The sequence below is a fragment of the Microtus pennsylvanicus genome, chromosome 14 (assembly GCF_037038515.1).
Source record: "Microtus pennsylvanicus isolate mMicPen1 chromosome 14, mMicPen1.hap1, whole genome shotgun sequence".
In the NCBI taxonomy this organism is placed as follows: domain Eukaryota; kingdom Metazoa; phylum Chordata; class Mammalia; order Rodentia; family Cricetidae; genus Microtus; species Microtus pennsylvanicus.
In genome coordinates, this window is record NC_134592.1 from 39,976,706 (window position 1) to 39,997,870 (window position 21,165).

The following is a 21,165-nucleotide window of genomic DNA, read 5'->3' on the forward strand; positions in this document are numbered from 1 at the left end:
GTTTTAAACATAAAGCAAAGAAAACCAGCCTGCAAATCACAATCCCAGAGAACTTAGACAACAACGAGGACCTTAAGAGAGACTTACATAGATCTAATCTACATGGGAAGTAGAAAAAGACAAGATCTCCTGAGTAGATTGGGAGCACTGGGAGCATGGGGACCATGGGAAAGGGTTGAAGGGGAGGGGAGATGCAGGGAGGGGAGCAGAGAAAAATGTAGAGCTCAATGAAATCAATAAATTCTGCTTTTTTTTCCTGTGTGAGCTGCCTGACATTTAGCCCAGGGTTGTCAGCACCAGCCTTGCTTTTATATTCTCCCTATAAGTCAAGCTTGACTTGGAAAGCCGAACAGGGTGGGAGCTCAGGATGTTGCCCAAGAGCATGAGGGGTGGAGACGAACTCAATGGATTCAAGTCCCTACCTCGCTTGTTACTGCACTTGAGTGTAGTTTCGGCTGAGTTCACTTTGCCCGGCTTTCTTTCTCTGTGAAGTGTAAATGCGAGACTATGATGCTGTCTGTGTGACTCCCTGGGACGGTGCTTTGGCTGCCGCGAGAACGTGAATGATGAGGGGAAAGGAATCGAGGGGAAAGGAATCCACCCCTCATCCAAAGCCAGCAGCAGCTGCAGTTCCTGGAACCCTAGCCCCTGCCCTCCTTGGACACCCGAGATGACTCTGAAATTCATTTTTCCCAACTATAAGCAGTAATGAAATCCAAATGTTTGGACCTTGATTGCATCTTGTAGTCAGTGTCCTTCATCTTCATTTTTCTTGATTAGGGGAAAGGTAAGCATGGATCCCGAAACTACTTTTCCCAATAGCCCGTCACGTGGGCAGCAGTCTCCAGAGAGCGCACTCCTAGAAACCACTCTGAGATACATGGGGCGAGAAAGTTCGAGTTGCTCATGGAGAGGAAAACATTGACTCTGAGGTTTTAGGCAAACTTTCCACCCCGTGCTCCAGATGGTCCGGTTGGCTCAGCCAATAGCAAAGAGGAAGTCCCATGCGCTTCCAAGTGGTTCAGGGGTTGCCATTAATGAGCCCCAGCTGCATGTACCTCCTGCCTGCTCACGTGCTCCTGAAGACGAAGCCCTGAGGGGGAACAGGAGCTGCGGGTACCAGGTCCTGATGAAGATGTGTGGCTGCAGCCCCAGGCCAGTGTGGTCTTCCTGTTCCCACAGTCACTGGTGGCAGCTGAGCTGCTGTGGGCTGTGGTTTGGCAGTGAGAGATACCATCCTATGCTCACGGTGCGCAGGCCGCCTCTGGTCTCGAGAGGACCCGGGCTCGCTCTCTGATGAGAAACTGGTGTCAACAGCAGAGAGGGTGGCCCCTGGCTCCTGACCGCAGGGTCCACTCATTTCTCCTGGCAGTGATGCTGACCACCACTTCCGCTAGTGCTTGCTGTCTTTGAGATGCAACCACGGGGAGTGAGGACTGAGAGCTGGCTTTGCTCACCACCGGGAAGACCGCGAGATGTCGCACCACCAGGGCTGATCCTCTGGAGGGGCAGAGGAAGCCTGGCTCTGAGCATTGGCCTGGGACAAGCCCCTCCCCCACAGTTCCTCAGGCTAGGAGTGCTCAGGCTTAGCAGACGCCCCCCGCCACTCTGGCATCACGCTTTCCTCTTTATTTCTCGTGGCGCACGCCGAACAAGCCAGCTGGGCATGCTGTCCTTAGTCTCTTCCTGTAGCTGAACCAGAAATCTGAGCACAGGAGGCACTTTCAGAGAAACTGTGAGCGATCCTTGACGAGGAGTCTGAGCCGCACAGGTGAGTTGGCTTGACCTGAAGAGACTAGACCGAGGACTGGCCTTATTGCTTGCCTGGTGATCTGAGTGGTAAGCGCTTTATTAACTTAATGTTTGATTTTTTTTTCTGGTAGCTTTTTTTTTTTCAAGACAGGGTTTCTCTGACTGGCCTGGAGCTCATGCTGTAGATCAGGCTGGTCTTGACCTCAGAGATCTGCCTGTTTCTGCCTCCTGAGTGCTGGGATTAAATGCCTGTGTCATCACTGCCTGGCCCTAGTTTTTGAAATTTCATCTGACTCAATTCTGAAGATGTTTTCTTCAAAGGGCTCTTCTCAAAGCCCAAATGATAGTTTGTCTCAGAGGTCTGGGAAGGAAGCCAGCTTCCATGTGCTGGCAGCATATACATGACGTCATTAGAAACCATCTTTATCTGTGAGTTCGAGGCCAAACTGGTCTACAGAGCTAGGTCTAAGACAGCCACGGCTACCAAAGAGACCCTATCTCGAAAAACCAACAAAGCAAAAACCGAAACAAACTGTCTTCAACAGAAGCTCGACTGAGCTGTGAAACCCGGAGGAGAGTCTTGAGCCTGTCTTTGACACAGCCATATTAGAGGCTACATGCTAGAGGGAAGCTGGCTCAACATTTTCGCTCAGGGTTGCCTTCAAGGGTGGGCATAACAAATTCCTTTCACCCAACCTTTCAGAATGAGTTGGCTTCTTCTTCTTTTATTTCCTTTTTTTAAATTGATATTTATTGAGCTCTACATTTTTTCTCTGCTCCCCTCCCTGACTCTCCCTCTCCCCCTCCAACCCTCCCCCAAGGTCCCCATGCTCCCAATTTACTCAGGAGATCTTGTCTTTTTCTACTTCCCATGTAGATTAGATCTATGTCTGTCTCTCTTAGAGTCTACGTTGCTGTCTAGGTTCTCTGGGGTTGTGATTTGTAGGCTGGTTTTCTTTGCTTTATGTTTAAAAATCACTTATGAGTGAGTACATGTGATAACTGTCTTTCTGGGTCTGGGCTACCTCACTCAAAATAATGTTTTCTAGCTCCATCCCTTTGCCTGCAAAATTCAAAATGTCATTTTTTTCTACTGTGTAGTACTCCATTGTGTAAATGTATCACATTTTCCTTATCCATTCTTCAGTTGAGGGGCATTTAGGTTGTTTCCTGGTTCTGGTTATGACAAACAAAGCTGCTATGAACATAGTTGAGCACATGTCCTTGTGGCACGATTGAGCATCCTTTGGATATATACTCAAAAGTAGTATTGCTGGGTCTTGAGGAACGTTGTTTCCTAATTTTTCTGAGAAATCGCCACACTGATATCCAAAGGGCTGTACCAGCTTGCATTCCCACCAGCAATGGAGAAGTGTTCCCTCTTCCCCACAACCTCTGCAGCATAAGTTGTCATCAGTGTTTTTGGTCTTGGCCATTCTTACAGATGTAAGATGGAATCTCAGAGTTGTTTTGATTTGCATTTCTCTGATGACTAAGGATGTTGAACATTTTTTTAAGTGTCTTTCAGCCATTGTAGATTCCTCTGTTGAGAGTTCTCTGTTTAGGTCTGTACTCCATTTTTTTTAAATTGGATTATGTGATCTTTTGGTGTCCAATTTCTTGAGTTCTTTGCATATTTTGGAGATCAGACCCCTGTCTGATGTGGGGTTAGTGAAGATCTTTCCCCATTTTCAGCTGTCATTTTGTCTTGTTGACCGTGTCCTTTGCTTTACAGAAGCTTTTCAGTTTCAGGAGGTCCCGTTTATTAATTGTTTCTCTCAGTGTCTGTGCTGCTGGGCTATTTTTAGGAAGTGGTTCCCTGTGCCAGTGTGTTCAAGTGTACTTCCCAGAGTTTACTTCTTGAGTTGTTTCCATAACCCCTATCTCCAATGCACAGTTAGCTCAGGACAACGATTTATTTCCTTTTTGCACTTGTGGTTCTGGGGTTATTGATATGCTCTGAGGTCATTTCTCTTGCCTTATATAGTAATAGACTCAACAGGTAATTTTTAGTTAGTTGTCAGTGTTCTTCAGCCTTGAACTTCAGGCACATTTGCTAGTATCACTGGAGGGGAGATGATCCTACTTATAATGGGGACTGGGACTTTTGGGATATGCCTTTTGGGATGGCTGTTCTTGTTGTCAACTTGACTCCATTTGGAATTAACTAAAGCCCAAGTGACTGGGCACACCTGTGAGGGATTTTTCTTATCTAAACCATTGGAAGTGGGAAGATCTACTTTTAACCTGGATCTTTTGAGGTGGGAAGATCCACCTTTAATCTGGGCCACTCCTTCTGCTGGCAGAACATAGAAAGACATGGGAGAAGGAAGCTTGCTCACTGCCCGCTGTCTCTCACCCTCACTGGCAAGCCCATTCTTTCACTGGCATTAGAGCCTATGTCTTCAGGATTTCAGCACATAATGGAGACCAGTTGAGACATTTGAGCCTCATGGACTGAAAAAACTACTGGATTCTTGGACTTTCCATTGACAGATAGTCATTGTTGGATTAGCTGGACCACAGCCTGTAAGTCATACTATTAAATCTCTCTCTCTCTCTCTCTCTCTCTCTCTCTCTCTCTCTCTCTCTCTCTCTCTCACACACACACACACACACACACACAAACACTCACACACATGTATACATATATATATACTAGATCCCACAAACATATATATATACATACACATACATACATGTATATATGTGTGTGTATTACACATATTATACACAGGTGAGTTGGCCTGACCTGAAGAGACTAGTTCGGAGGACTGGCCTTATTGCTTGCCTGGTGATCTGAGGGGTAAAGCTTTTACTAACCCAATGTTTGATTTTTTTTTTTCATCCTATCAGCTCTGTTCCTCCAGAAAACCTGGACTAATACACCTTCTAAATTAAATTCGTTGTGAAGCTCTTTTGGCTAATTTGTAGAGGTAGAGGTAGTTATTTTGTTGGAAACATTCTTCAGCCACTAAAGACTTAAATCCCTTAACTTGGAGCCATGAGCTAAGGTCCTGCATTTGTTTCTGCCGTGTTTTGTAAGACAGGGTCTCAGGTAGCCCAGGATGGCCTTGTACTTCCTATGTAGCTGAGGATGACTTTGAACTTATGACCCTGCCGCTTCAGTCTCCCCAAGCACCGTCTGCATTTCTAAGACGCTCCATGTACAAGCTAGGTCAGCGGACAGCACTTTAATGACAGCCCCTAGAGCGGCGGCTCGGAAAGTGTGCTGTCCACGGCGGCAGCAACAGAAACCTATCAAACGTGCAAATTCTCGGGACCCACCCTGGACTTGAAGCATTGGAAGCTGTGGCGTGTGGCCCCATGGCTGGTTTTTAACAAGCCCTGGGTGGTTCTGGTGCATGCTCAAGTTTGGGAATCGCTGGTTCAGGAGGCGAACGACAGTCTATCCTCCGCCGGAACACGTCCCTGTATTTCAAAATCTTCCGCGGCTGAAAGGCCTCCCTTGAGCCTCAACTCAAACCTTTTTGATTAATTACCTCAGGTTCTTTCAGGGTTTCTTGAAATTACCTTCTAAAGTTCTTAATCACAGAACCTGAGGCCCAGAAAGAACCTTCAGATGTGTTCTGATTTCCCATCTCCATGCTCCCCCTGTGATCCTTGTCTGCCCGGAGATTTCAAAATAAGTGGAGGAAAGCAATAAGGTGAAAATTAAGTGGAAGAAATAGCGTGAATCTACTTGTTACTATATTTTACAGCGTTCCTCACCCTGTGTCAGAGGTTTGGGTCACCCTTCTGCTTCAATTTGAAGTTTAATGGTATTTTCACAACATATTAAAGGTATTTTCACAACATATTAAAGGTATTTTCACAATATATTATCATTTCCAATTACCCTAGTGGTTTTTCTTTAAAGGATAGAGTAAGAAATAATAACTCAGCTCTACAAGAGCTTTTAAAAGGTTTTATTGGGTGTGGATTGAAATAGAGATTGAGGGATATTGTTGTTGAGGCAATTATATATAGGAACCAACAGTTGCTGTGGATCACTACAGAAGTAGGGGGAGAGCCAAATGGGCAAGGGCTTCCAGAATTTTCTGAGAAGGCAAGGGGGACAGAGCAGTTTCCGAGTATGAAAGAGCCCGTTCTGTACAGAGCTTTGCAAACTGGAGTCTATGGACCTTACACACTGGGGTTGCCATGCACAGACAAATAGAGACAGCCCACTGATCACATGACTGAGTTAGAGTAGGCAGTTCCAGCCCCTGAATCCATGCGCCTCGTTGGCTGGGATGTTTTCTGCTAGGAGCTGTATTCTCTTGTATCAGAGGACACAGAGTGACTCTTCCCCTTGAATAGCTAGGGGCATATGTTTTCGCTTGTTATGTTTCTGTTTCTTGATATTGATGGGAGAGGTCACCCTACTCCCCAGTTCTGACAGTGGTTTTCCAAGTCACCTGGCTACAGTAGAATCCAGAGGGTTCTGGAAAGGAGCCTTGTGTCTGATGCTAGACTACCCCGCCCCCTGCTCTGGCTGTAAAACAACAGCTTTTATGTCCCCCACACACTTGGTGGTGGTCCTTGCACACGCACACTGAAAACCTTGAAGAGATCCCATTTATTTATTTTCTAATAGAGAGTTTTCAAGTTGACAAAATGACATATCTCCAGATAATTGTGAGAAAAGGCCTTGACAAATGCATAGCTATTAACAATTACCAAGAAACTCACAGTGGGAAAGATCACGGTCAAATATTCACTCCAAAGGACTTAAGCTGTATAAATTTGGACTGACTGAACAACCCGCTGGTTTTGACCTAAATAAATGATTCAAGACATATGGTAACAGGCTTTATCCAAGAAATTAGGCCACAGCCATCCATGGCTCCTTCACATCCCCTCCTCCACCGGGCAAACTTCTAACCCTGGATGTTTTCCACAGCTCTGTGTGAAGTGAGGAAAAGGCGGTTACCCAGTATTTTCACTCAAGGACAGCCATGTGCAGGTTCACTGTTGGGGTTCAAGTCCATGCTCTTCCAGTCTCAAGCCCAAAGAAACACCTTGTGACAGAATCAGAGTATCTGAGGAATCATAGAAAACTCAGAGTCGCTTTCCAATGGTTCGGGATTGACCTTCATCTGTGGGATGCATTCAGACCCTTGTTTTCCTTTCAGTCCTTAACCCATCATATCCCCCCACCCCAATCTCTTTTTGAGACTTTTCATAGCTCATTAAGGTAAGTCAAATAAAGGATAAGCAAAGAAAATAGCACGGGGGAAAAAGGGTAAAGCTACAATTTATAAAATAAACCTGTACATCTTGGATGTGGAACAGGGTTGGGTTGGAGACAATTGAAAATCTTGGCTAGAAATATTGCTTTGTTGTTTTGAGTATTTACGGTTTTGCGGTATTGGTTGTATCATCAGTATCTTGGACAGCAATTTAGGTTTTTATAGCTATATATATATCAATATTTTAAAGTTAAGAATGTGCATCTGGTTGTCGTTTGGGTAGAGTATATATGGGCCCCCAAATGATGAGAATGGGAGATGCCCATACTGTTAGCTCCTGCATGATGAGCCAAATGGACCATGCTTTCTCCTACACCCCTTTCTTCCCCCAACCCTTAATGAATGGAGACAGTGAGCTCATACCTGTCCTGCGGTGTCGTACAGTCCAAGCAAGTGCTGCTTGCCTCCCACTGTCACGGTCACTAGGAGAGAAGAGAAGAGAATTCACAAACGAGGCTTCAATCGGTAGACTGTCTCATGCCAGCATCTATCTAGGCAGGGAGGCTGAGCATATGTCTCATTGGTGTGTGTTCTAAACCAAGTTGACAGCGTAGTTTCCAAATGAAAGAGAACCTTGGGCTGCAGTGACAGCAGATGAGCCAACTCCAAATCTCTCAATGGAGATGGATATTTTTGGTGTTACTCGAGTACTCTCTAGGTGGTTAGCCTTTCCTGGGCGCTGCAAGGCTAAGCTCCTGAAGAAAAAGGATGCTAAGTCCTTCTCTAGCCAGGTCATCGCCATCTTTACTGTGAGTTTCCTTTCAGGATAGAGTCAGGTAATTAGCCATTAGAAACCCCTGTGTTCTTTGGGCCGAGGAAATGGCTCAGTGGGTAAGGCGCCCACTGTGCAAACATGGAGACTTGACTTGGGGTCTCCAGAACCCATGCAAAATGGCCAGGCATCTGTACCTGACCTCACAGGTACTTAAGTGAGCATCTGTACATGGGTACAGGGAAGGGACAGAGATAGGCACTGGACCTCACTGGCCAATCAGTAGAGCCCAGTTGGTGAGCACTAACTTCAGTAAGAGACCTTGTCTCCAAAGAGACTGGAGAGAGTCACCAAGGAAGACATCAGACACCAACCTCTGACCTCTGCTCCACACATGGGTACCTGCACACACATGTATGTGCGTGCATATGCACCTGACCATATACTACACACACACACGAAATCTGTTGTTAATCCAACTTTGAGATATTAATAAAATCCAGGTGCTGCCTGGGCCTGCGCCTTTAGGTATGTGACTTCACATACCGACAGGGTTAGATTTGCCCAGCAGGCTTGAGGCCTTGCCAAGCAATTGTGCCCAAAGTGAGGAGTGTTGTGGAAATACCAGCCGCTCCGCACATGTCTGGGAATGACATCAAGTCTCAAGTTGCTGCTCACCCGAGAGGGACCAAGTTGCACGCAGGAGGGATATGGTTCTCTTGGCGAGTGGGAAGAGCAAGGTGAAATGTCCAGAAAATCCAAATCTCTGCTGGGAACTAGGGAAGCCAGCGTATAGCAACACCCCTCCCCCCAAGCTGATTAAAAAACGGGCAGTGACAAAGTAAAAGTGGGCTTGATCCGCTCTGCCATCAGCTGCACAGGAAATGAAGGGTGACTAGATGGTGGCTAATGTGTCAGCCTCTTTCCCTAGCCAGCTGCTCAGGGTGACTGACTCGGTGCCGATTTTTACTTTGATTTATTTTCAGGTCGATGGGCCTCGGGTGTGTGAGAACATTTCCTAATGCCGCTCTTTGCACAGCACTTGTTTGAAAAGGCAGAGTCTCCCCAGATACCGGGGACTGTTTTTCTAATCTACTCGTATTCACATGTGTTCAGTTTCATAACATGACTGCAGCCAGATGTGCTTCTAAGCGTGTGTTTTTCAACGCCAAAACCAGCTCTACGAAATCCTCATGGTTAACAGCGACAGGCAGGGGTGGGGGGCACTTAAATATTTTCACTTCTGTCCCTAAGTCAGGCTAGCAATGGAAATGGGGGTGCCCAGAGCCCTTTGTCCCGTTTTACTTCCTTCTTTGTGCCCATTAGCAGAAGACAGCCTAGACTGAGGTTCCTAAATGGTTTCTTTAATGACCAATTGGTTACCTAGTCATGGATCAAGAATGAATGGAAGAAATCCAGCTATTACAACATGGAATTTCCTGCCACGGGTGAGCCGGGTACATGGAGGTCAGGGCTGCTGTTCATGAGATCTTGTGCACTGCTCCATGACCCACAGGCCCAGGGCTAATAGGGGGCAAGTCATAGGAGCTGAGCCATCTCAGAGGCCACACTGAACACTGCAAACACTCCTAAGCAGTGCCTGTGACCTTTGTCACTGGAGCCCTGCAGGCCCAGCTTTCATTGCCCCCCTTTTCTTAGAGAACAGCCCTCCCCTGTAGCCCCCTTTCCTTCAGAGGCCGCATCCTTTTCTCCTTGGCAGCTGGGACTCCAGGATGCTTCACCAGACCCAAGACAATTGTGAGCAAGGAAGGCTGAGCCAGGAGCCGAGAGTCTACACAGGATCTTCTCCCCTCTTCTTGCCTTTCTCTTCTCCAGTGATCTGCAGGCTTCCTGGACTGAGCTCAGAATTGGAAACAGACAGGCCAGATGCAGACCCACCTGCTCAGAGCAAGTGAAAGGCATAACTATGTTCAGTGTAGCGTACTTATGCCCAGGTAACACAGAGGGCTGGGAGCATGGCTTAGTGGGCATGCTTTTGCACGGTCTGCTGGCATTTGGTCAGAGGAGATTTCCTGGGGGAGATGTCTAAGCCGAGTCTGCAACGATGGCGCTGAGTTTTCCCAGGCTGTTGTGGCTCCCTTACTCAGCCTTTATTCTGAAGGCTTTTTCACACTCTCAAAAGTCCTTTGGCTGAGGAAATGGAAAGAAAAAGAATGAAGAGAATTTCCCTGGGTTAAAGCTAAATGGTGGTACAGGATAGGGGAGGATACCGCTGTTGGCGTGGAAACTGGGAGAGTTTTCAGGTTGCTGTCAGTAGCTCTGCGAGCCCTGCTGGAGGGATGCTAAAAGCAGGACTTAGAGCTTGTGTTGTAGAGAGCTGCGTGGAGTGCACCTGAGGGTGCTGGCTCCCGCCCTCCGCAATCCCGAAAGCGAGTGTTCTCTGTGATAATCAGTGATAACGCAATGATTATCAGCTGCCTGCATATGCGTGAACCTATGGGCAGTGCCCACCTGTCAATCTGGGTTTGGCAGCCTGTGCCTTTTTAAGGGCTGGGAGAGATAGGTCCAGAGAGAGAGAGAGAGAGAGAGAGAGAGAGACAGAGACAGAGACAGAGACAGAGACACAGAGAGAGAGAGACAGAGAGAGAGACAGAGAGAGACAGAGAGAGACAGAGAGAGACAGAGAGAGAGACAGAGAGAGAAACAGAGAGAGAAACAGAGATAGACAGAGAGAGACAGACAGAGAGAGAGAGAGAGAGAGAGAGAGAGAGAGAGAGAGAGAGAGAGAGAGAGAGGAGAAGGAGAAAGATTGCTGTGAATAAAGTCCTGAATAAAACTGCAGTGAGAAGAGCTCCGGGTGGTGTCGCATCCTCCTTGCGGGTCGAGGGTGGCCGTGACATTGCGTCTCTGTCTTTGAGACTCACTTTTGTCCCTCTTCCCTGTTTCCGCTAGAGGACGTTAAGGGACGCCAGAGACAAACGCCAGCATCAGTTCTACAAGACGCGGCTTTAAGAGTCCTAGACAGGCACTGGTCGTCTTACTACTTGCCAGCCTGTGTCCTGGGAGGCTCTACGATATGGCAGAGAATCAGTCACAACTCCATGGAAGGAAGGTGCTGCCACCCAGAGCTAATCGTCCACGAAATGAGGTCACAGCATGGTTGCTTTCCCCAGACAAGTCTGCCTTTGAGTCCTACCGCTGCCTTTCATCATTGGGGTGACCCTGGGGACATCATCTAGCACCCCTACGTCTCGTGTTCCTTTTCTGTTAAAAGTGCAGGTTCACATGGCAGAAGGAGAGGTCTGACTACCATAGTTGTCTTCTGACCTCCACGTGTGCTGTGGCATACGCCTCTTCTGCCATAAATGATTGCGACAAGAATATTTAAAACATGGAATCAGAGAATATTTGTGAGAAGATTGTGTGATGGGAAAATATCTGACATACATCCTAGTTCACAGCAGGTGCTGAATAAATGTATCCAACAAGCGCATAATTAGTCCGTTCTGAAGACAGGTGTCAGTCTCTCTACCGAGTACCCAATGCATATGAACTGTCGTATAATGAGAATCTTAATTATGGACCACGAGTTACTTTCTACCCTAAATGGTAGGTGTTTAAATCTGTCTTATGTTCTCACTGAGGACAGAGTCCCCATGCCCAGTGCAAATTCTGCCATCTGAAGTAGATACTGGATACTCAGGATGGAAACTCTGCCCAGGGTCCACTCCTTGTCATGGGGACAAGGGTCCTTGGGACTGTGGCTAGATCTTCCCTGGCTAAACACTGACTATAAAGCTACCAGGAAGGCCATACCAAGGTTGTCTTCCCAGCGTGCCTTCTGTTCTGGATGCTTTGAAAGTTGTTTTCTGGGCATCGAGGGGTTTTAAAGAGAGCAGGCCAAATGACATGGATGGATGGTTTTCTCAAGAAAGTGTGGAAAGCTGGCCAGGACCTGTTGTTAAACAGGTAAAACAAAGACTTTTCTTCCGACTCCATCAAACTCTTTGCTTCCTTGTGTCGGTTCTGGGGTGAACTGGAGTGGTTCATTTCTTGAGGCGTGTCAGCCAGGATACAAGTTTGCTCCCTTGAGGATCATTAACTTAACCCAGAGAAAAAATAGCCCAGCCAGGATTTACGCCTCTTTCCCTCAGCGTTTCAACATCTTAAAGCGGTGTGATTTGCAAATGCCATCAGTCCAGTCAGGAGTGGTGGCATGAGGCATAGGGTTCAAAACCTCTTCCTTGTTGGGTGGCAGCTGTCTCAGAGGCTCCAAGTAGTCTTCTGAAGTTCAGCGTGATAGAGCAAGGTAAGATCCATGATTCCAACAGTAGAAATGTCAGCTCAGTTAGGGGGAGCCCCTTTGCCCTTCAGTTCTCTGGGGGTACAGCTGACTAGCCATGCCGCTAATGTACGCTTTCAGTGGCTGGATAAAGCCTGACTGTGTGGTGTGGGTTGCTGCACAGGAATGCCATTTTGGAGGAAGAAACACTAACTTTTAGATCCAGCAAGAAACAGAATTTTAAGAACGTTTAAACACGCAGCACCTCTCTGTTCATGTCAAAGATGGATGAACTGAGGAGTAAGTGGGCCAGCAAGATGGTAACTTGTGTTTAAAGGCCACTTTGAGGAGCTAGGCAGTGGGCAGGCTGAGGCAGGAGCATCAAGAGTTCAAGGCAAGACCTTGCCTCAAAAACGAAACAAACCAAAAACCAAAACCAAAACAACGTTTCCCTTCCAAAGGCTGCTTGAACATGTTCGACACCTATCCCAAGCCTCTGAAATGTGGGTGTCCATTTTTAAGGGGCAAATTTGGGGGCATTAGTTATGAAATCTTCCCGTAGAACCATTAGAAAGCAGAAAGAATGAAGCTAGACACAAACACAGCTTCCTAAATATAAGAGGTGGGAGATTCTTTTGTGCGTGTGCACATGTGTTTGTGTGTGCACATGTGCGTGTGTGTGTGTGTGCGTGCATGTGCGTGTGTGTGCTCATCTTTCCAATGCCTGTCTGGCTCTTAGCACTGCTTGGCCCCTTCCTGCAGGCTGGCATCAGCCCATCCGCACCAGTTTGTCTCAGCGGCTCATTTCCTTCCTTGCCAGGGTCCCTTTTGTTACTGGAGCATCAGACCATATGCATGTTTGACACAAAGGTCCGTGGGGGACATCTCTGCTTTCAAAGATGTGTCAGCATAGGGGAAAACCCAAGAGGCTTCCTGAGAATTCCCTGGGATTCTGAACAGAAGGCTTTCTCTCTCCTCTCTTTTCTCCTCCCCCATATTTATTGAGACCGTGTGTCCATAGTTCAAGCTGCTCTTAATTCACTCTAGAGCCAAGGATGGACTTACAGTCCTGATTTTCCTGCCCCTTCTGGAAGTAAAGATTTGTGTCACCATCCTTCCCCCTTCTTTTTTTCTTTTCTTCTTTTGAGACAGGGATTGTCTGTCCTGGAACTTGCTGTACAGACCAGGTTGGCTTTGAACTCACAGAGATCCTCCTGCTTCTGCCTCCTGAGTGCTGGGATTAAAAGTGTGCACCACCACCACCGGGCTCTGCCTCCTCGTTTTAAAGGTCTACTCTAAGATAGCTAGGACAGTATTTGGGGCTTCCTGGAAAGATTTGTCACCACGGTTCTGGGTGTGGGATGGATGCTCAGGGAAAATATCCCCTTGTCAGGATTTATTTGATGAAGAGGGAAAAGGGGGGGGGTAGATAGGAGGAGAGGACGACTGGGAAGAACTCTAGACTCAGCTGACTGAGGTCTGGGGATGAGGCCAAGCCAAAGAAAGAGCCAGGCAGCCGCACCCTGGCATGCAGTCCTGCTTGGCCCCACCCTTCCTTCTTCAGTGTTTTTTAGGAGTCCACCTCTGCCCGTTTCTGGCCCCTAGATATCTATAGACTCTCCTTTAAAAATTATTATTATTATTTTAAATTATTATTATCATTTTTATTCTTACAACTGTCTCCATGCAGGTCCCATTCCCTAATTGGTATCCTGGTCTCCAAGCTTCACTTTCTATGCTTCCTCAGTACCCCTAGAGTAAACGTAGACTGAGTGCCAAACACCTTGTAAGAGCACAGAAAATCCTGGTCACCAGGCCTGGCTCCCCACTTCATTCTCCTTTGTTCCTTTCCGACCCAGAACTGATCAAAAGCTTTGGCAATCTGTTGTGCTCGTGATGCCTTTGCTGGAGCTCTTTGGGATCCTGGGAAGGAAGTTCTGGAATACTGGCTCCACACTTAGCCTGGAAAAATCTGCTTTCCTAACCAACCCTTCCTATCTTCCAGGAATCTAAAGCTTTCTCTGTGCTTGTCTTCCTTCTGGATCAGAAAAGAATTGACATTATTAAATCAGTTTTTTCTTTCTTTTTTCTTCCTTCCTTCCTTCTTTCTTTTCTTTCTTTCTGTTTTCTTTTTTGGTCTCTGTGTGTTTTTACATGTGTGCTGGTGCACTCATGTGTTTGGGAGTGTGCACGGAGGCCAGAGGAAACAGCAAAGACTGTTTCTTAAGAAATGTCTATCGGCTTTTTTTCTGAGAGGGTGTCTCTCACTGGCCTGGATATCACCACATAGGCTTGGCAGATTGTCTAAAGAGCTTGAGGGATTTGCCTGTCTCTGCCTCCCCAGCGTTTGGGTTATAAACATGCACCAACATGTACAGCTTTTTAAGGGAGGTTCTGGGCGTCCAACTTAGGTCTTTGTGCTCGCGAGGCCGACACTTTATTGACGGAGCCATCTTCTCAGCCCTGGCCAGATATCATTTATTCTCATGTCCAGATGCCAGCAAAGCTTGGGTATGTTGCTACATTCATATTGCCTGAGTGGCTGAAACATACATTAAATTCCAACCAAAGTGAAGTTTTTCTCTGAGGCATCTTTGGTATTTTCCAAAAGGTCACCGTGAACTTTGCTGGACACTGAATGGCAGGATGGGGTCACTAGTCTGATGTCCCACACTGCGGCTGGTCCAAGGTTGTGAGGGATGCCATGGAAACCTCGTCTTTCTGGATGGCATCTGTGCCCATGGTGGTCCCCCAATTGGATAATCAACAGTGGCAGATGCGTCTCTGTCAGGAGGGACAGGACAACTGACCGTGTGTTTTGAGGTTCCCATAGAGCCAGATAAGTCTGACTTTAGCCACAAAATACAGGAGACTCATCACCTACGATTTTAGAAAGAAGTGACCAGTTTACAGGCGAAATCTTTTCATGGGGGCCGGGGCCCACAAACCAGAGTGTACTTACTGTAAGGTCCCCTGCACAGAAAAGCTCTTTAAAAAGAGCCACTTGCCTTTTTAATCAGAGTGATAAAGTGCCGGAAACTCATCATGGTTAAGTTGTTATAGAAACACAGTGGAGTAAACACCTGCTCTGTAGGTCTGCACTGCCCAGTTGAGCCTTGACTTCGATTCCATGATCTATTTTTTTGTAGCAGTCTCCAGGGGGAGTAGTTAAAAGCACAGATTCCCTTGGTTTTTAGAACATTCTGAGGAGGTAAGTCTGCATCATTATCAGGGTCTCCTGGGAAGTGATTTCCCTCTGACCCCAGTTCCCTCATCATTAGGAGTAGTATCGTAATAACTTGAATACTCTAGTACCCTGCCCACTTGGCAGGTGGTCAGAAGGCTAGTTGAATCCCATGCAAGGAAACCTTAAGATGCATAATGTGCCCCCACGGGGCTGCGTCTTTCTATTCTGCCCAGCACACAGTGCAGAAACAGCGCCCTCGAGGGAACAGCCTTCTGTCTTTGTCAAGCAACAGCACTCAGGACATCCAAGCGCCTTGGTGGTGATGGCGGGGTGCTAGCATGCGCCTTTGAAGAGTTTTGTAAGAATTACTAGGCTCACAAAAATTCTGTCGGGTAGTGGTTAGAACAAGTTAGGAAATATGTTGGAAAATAGCCTTTCACAACACACACACACACACACACACACACACACACACACACACACACACACACAATTATAGTGTCCTGTAGTGTAGAAGACACAAAAATAGCACAATACTTGTTGACATCCCTAAATGAAGAGAAATTCTGACATAGCCCATGTTCTGGGTAAGAATTTCCACACCAGGAAGGCTTCGGAGCTCTCCAATTTAATTTGTTTAAAGTAACTTCAGGAATTTTTGAGTTGTGGGTATGATAAGCGACTATGTAACTATACTGGGTATGAAAACCTAACTCAGAGACAACAGCTAATAATGAAAACATATATATTATGAGATGCCTGTTAGTGTATATTGCAAAATTCTCCTGAAGAAGAGTTATTCCAGTGCAAGGATTAATAAGGCAAAATAAAAATGTCAGACTCAGTGTAACATATGTAAAATTTCAGTCTTTAATAAATGACATTTTAGATCAGTAGGAAAAGGTGAGCTGTTCAAATACTCAGTTTAGATAGTTGATTACCATTTGGAAATAAAAAGAATTTAAAAATTATAAAAGCGAGGGAAGAAACCTGTAATGAAATGACTGATATATTTGATTAAAAAATGAAAAGTATTGACTCTACCAAATGCTCTTAATGTAAAAAAGCCTTCTTTTTTGTATATGAGCACACTTTCTTCTTATAAACCTATTTTATTTGTGTGAGAGTTCTTGAGGGGTCCAGAAGAGGCCATCGGGTCTCTTGGAGCTGGTGTTCCAGGTGGTTGTGGATTGCCCGGGATAAACGCTGAGAGCTGAATTCCTGTCCTCATGACTGAGCAGCAAGCTCTTCTAATCACTGAGAAATTTCTAGCCCCAAGTATGCTTCAAAATATTTTTATTTTCTGTGTATGAGTGTTTTTACCTGCATGTATATATGTGCACTGTGTGTGTGTTATCCATGGAGGCTAGAAGGAAGCATAGGATCCCCGGAAACTGGAATTACAGATGGTTGTGAGCCCCCTTGTGGGTGCTTGGAACTGAACTCAGGTCCTCTGCAAGAGCAGCAAGTGCCCTTAACTGCTGAGCCATCTTTCTAGCTCCCAAACCATGCTTTCTAATCAATAACAATGACCGCTAAAGAAAATAAGAATATAGATATTTGACAAAAATACAAAGGAATAATGAATATTCAAGTCAAAAAATTCAAATTAAAGATACACTTTTGGACCCATTAATTGGCAAATGTAAATAAAATGGTAAAGGCAGACTGAGTGGTAGATATCTATAATTTCAGTTACTCAGGAGACTGCACCAGAAGGTTTCTAAGTTCAAAGCCAGCCTGGCAGAGTTCAGTGATAGCGGGCTTTTGTAGGCCTAGCATGTTGAGGCCCTGGGTACCATCCCTAGTAACACACACACACACACACACACACACACACACACACACACACACTTGAACTAGAGAGAGTACTTGCAAATGCTTAAATATGTGGGTGCTCACACACTACTGAAGAAAATGTAAATTTGCTCAGGATTTTCTGGAAAGCCGTTTGGCGATATATGAAGAGCCTGAACATGTAATCTAATTTTTTCCTCCTTCGTGCTCAATACTCTTTTCAGGAATGTGTTTCAAGGAATAAGCACACAAGTGCATAGTAATGTATACATAAGAATATTCATCACCGGTGTGTTAATAGCAGCAACTGGCTGGAAGGGGGCTACAGTGGTCAACAGTCAAGACCAGGTTCTCATCAGTTGCAGAGCGCCCTCAGAAAGGAACCTGGTAAGAGCAACGGCGAGCGTGGTGAGAGACTGAGGACATCACACTTAGAGAAGCAGAAGATGCCGCACTGCAGACGGAAAATACGCATGCAACAGTCTTACGTTCTCATGCTTGCTATTGTGGGCGTGTGAAAGGGTCTTAAAACAACTGAGTGCTCTGGAATTGTGGGAATGTTCTGCTGTTGTAACGGCTGCCTACAGCCTGGCTTACATGTCATCTAAGTCCCCTCTTGTCAAACTGTGTGCCTTCTGAGTTCCCTCTGAAGCTTTCATGTCAGGCGTACCTGCATTCATTTTAGGTTGTAGACGGACCCTGCATTTTTACAAGGAGTGTTTGAGGGTAGGTCTACCATGGTGTGCTCTGGGCTGCAGAACAGGCTTTCTCTCTCAGAGGGCCATGAGAAGCCCTAAATCTCTACCCGCACTTGCTTTTGAAGAGACCCAGGAAATCTTGTGCATTTGAGAATGCTGGGATCTCCTGATGTGTGCTGATGCAAAAACTGAAAGAAGCGTGTGAGCCGTAGGGAACCAAGCACAGTCCTTCGTTACCATCCGGGCACAGCGGCAAGGGAACGAACCAGGTGAGAGAGGACTCACTGTTTCTCTCTTCTCTTCACCGTATTCTCTGCAGTGTTGCAAGATAATCTGGAGAACAGAAAGCCATTCTCTAGATTATATGTATTCACCCTCCTCTTTGGTGTGCAGAGTTTGGGGATTTATGTACTTGTGCTTTTTGTTCTTTGTTTTATTTATCATCATCTAATATTCCCAAGTGAATAGAGCTTCCTGTCAGATAACTAATAAAGGACTTCTTTTCAGGTTAAAAAAAAAAGAACCTTTTGGTATTCTTCTTAATATATGTCAAGAAATATAAATACTAAGTAGCTATATATATATATATATATATATATATATATATATATTCCTCAGTGCTACTGCATGCTGTATTCTCTATGAGAAATAAAGCGTATTAGAGATGCTAAAGAAATAAGAGGAAATACAAATATTTGCTGATTAATATTTGATGGGTAATTACAGTGTGTATAAATGTATGTGTGTATATATATCTATATATCTAGAAGAACGTGTGACAATTGAATGTGTGTATATATGTATGTGCATATATATCTACACATCTAGACAGACATGTGACAATTGTATGTGTGTATATATGTCTATATATTTAGACAGACATGTGACAGTTGTATACATATATCTGTATATCAAGACATACATATGGCAATATGTGTATGTATCTATATATCTAGGCAAACATGTGAAACTGTGTGTATATATCTACATATCTAGACATACATGTGAAAATTGGAGCTAAGTGTTTTCAGATGCTTTCTGTGACAAATACACGGGAGGTCATCAGCCCTTGTAACTTTATTATTAAGTATACTGTGAGAGTTTGCATTAGGCAAACACCACTTTTATGTCCTTGCCCAGATATTTTTTTAATATTGTTTTCCCCAATACCACCTGAAGCTAAACATGCAGTTCTATCGAAGGCCATTTCTCGGTAACACAGGATGCCCTGCTAGACATCATCTAAGGAGAGGAGCAGAGCCAGTGAGCGAAGCCCTGACAGCTGAGAGTACTTTCTTTCCTCCACAGGACACAGAGAGGAAAGAAGATAAACTCCTTAATTTTGTAGCTCTTCTTGCATCCCTGACATATTTGTAACACAGGCATGCGCTCCCCAGGCCAACTGGCCATTTTCTAAATCCTCTCATTGTACTGATACCTTATTTCTATTTTGGAGCCCAAACAGTTTTAACGTTTCTAGAAGGTCCCCTTCTGCAGATCATGTGATCTATTCTTCTCACACTCCTCCATATCGCCCTGGGGAGAGCCTCAGGTGATTGACAGGTGATCCATTATGAGAAGGAGCTGTGTGTTTCACGGAGACCATGCAGAAGGGAGACTGGGTCTGGGCTGCTAGTTCATACCTGCCCATTCCCAGTCTTCCGATACCAGGAGTTAGGGAGGTTGGGACAAACTCCTAGCCCCAGGCCTTACGTAGAGAGTGGCAGGGCTCTGTGTTTGGGGAAGCTCCCCAGGGGTTTTTCTTCCTTGTCCCCAGTGATGATTTGAGATGTGAAGGGACTCTGGCCAAAAAAGGATAAAGATGAAAATCTAAACAAGTCATCTTGGGGTTTGGAATGTCTCTGTCCCTTGGGCCATCACTTGGATGTGACTCTTGAAATCTGAGAGCCCTAATGGAGGGGAGGCAATGGTAGACACCCTGGGAAGGGCAACTTTCTTACTTATTTACTTCAGTGTTTCAGTAGATTGTACCAATGGCTTGGTTGACCATAAGCACCCGGTGTGGCTTATTCTATATGAGGACTTAGGCCTTTCTTTGAAGTTCTATAACCCACTTTTTTTTTTAAATGTGCTTCTGGACCCACTGAAACCCTTACTGTGGCTATCTGTCCATTTGTTCTCTGTGACAGTCTATATGGATATGGCTTCATGGGGACACAAATGCTGAAGCCACAGCGCTTATCTTCTGTGGGTGAGCTCCATTCAGTCTGTTTCCTCCGCTGAGGTCTGGTAATCGGCACTATCTCTTTATCTCTTTTCAAAGTCTATTCTGTTTCCCTATTCCCCCCCCCCCCCAGGCGTTATAGATGTGATTAATAACTGGCTGGACTGTGCACTTTTAGGCAAAGACGAAGCCAGAAGGCTTTGCTAGTGACGCGATTATAAGCAGTGGGCATATATTGGATGAATGACTAGATTAAATGTCCCTGCAGCCTTCAGGAGAGCATCTGTTTCAAGGAGAGCTGCAGCCAATGGGTGGAGCTCTGTTAGGGATCTGAGGAGCGTCTGGCGGGTGGGAGGGGAATGTGTCAAATCACACAGCTTTCCCAGCGTGCAGGAAATGGCAGCAGAAGGTGCTTGTGATAGTTTCTGGTGTGGATGCCAGGAGACACAGTTGTTGAATTGGAACTGATCAATTCTAGAAAACAAGGAAGGCCATTGAGCATGGGGTTGGGCACACTCCAAGACAGGGAGCGATGGACTGTTTGGTCAGCTGCCAGCGGGACCACGTGGATGCAGCCTCGCAGGACCTAACGCAGCTGCTGAAGTTGTCAATCCCAGGGCCTGGGGTACAGCCCAAGCTCTTAACCCCAGTGTCTGCAAGGGGCTGGGAGCACCTGCGATCTAATTACCATGCCTGGAGCATCAGAGCAGAATGGGGCTGGAATGACAATGGCTCTGCTTCCAAATCTGACTCCAGCCGAACGGCAGAGAGAAAAAGAAACAGTGGAAGGCTGGCTCATTCCGTCCCAGATCCTAAACAAGCAAAAGCAAGTCAAGTAGAGAATGCAAGGGACCGCTGCCTGTATCTCTTGAGACAAATTTGAACTGTGTCAATTTTTTTTTAAAGCTGTCCCATTGGTTGACACTTCAGCTGTCAGCAACAGGTTTCTCTATTCCTCTGTGGTGTCTAATCAGATGTCCCAGCTAACCAGGAAGTAGAGTATTTACAGCTTCCTGTCTTCCCAGTGGGATCTCACAAGCATGGAGAAGGGAGTAGCCTCACACATCAGCGGTGCTGACCCATCTAAAAATAGAAAGGATTGGAGGAACGTGGAGGGTGCATGGAAGAAGAAAGCAGAGCAAAGCAAAATACTGAAGAAAGGGCTTACAATATTATCAAACCTGCCTGCTCTTGGGGTATTCAGGGAGGGGCTCTTCCAGTGGACGACACCAAGCTCAGGACTGATAAAGAACACACATTTATAAAGTGACCATTGATGGACATAGATTCAGCCTCTGAAGGGCATTCACATGGAGAATGATCAAAGCCTGGCCCT

At 45.9% G+C, this 21,165-nt stretch overlaps 1 protein-coding gene across 1 annotated transcript in view; it reads right to left on the reverse strand.

Annotated features, from left to right (window-relative positions):
- Rhoj (ras homolog family member J) overlaps positions 1–21,165 on the reverse strand; it is an 84,815-nt gene that overhangs the window by 18,261 nt on the left and 45,389 nt on the right. Inside the window, exon 2 of the mRNA XM_075947505.1 lies at positions 7,371–7,429. Within this exon, the coding sequence (XP_075803620.1) occupies positions 7,371–7,429 (59 nt within the window). The remainder of the gene's footprint in view (positions 1–7,370; positions 7,430–21,165) is intronic.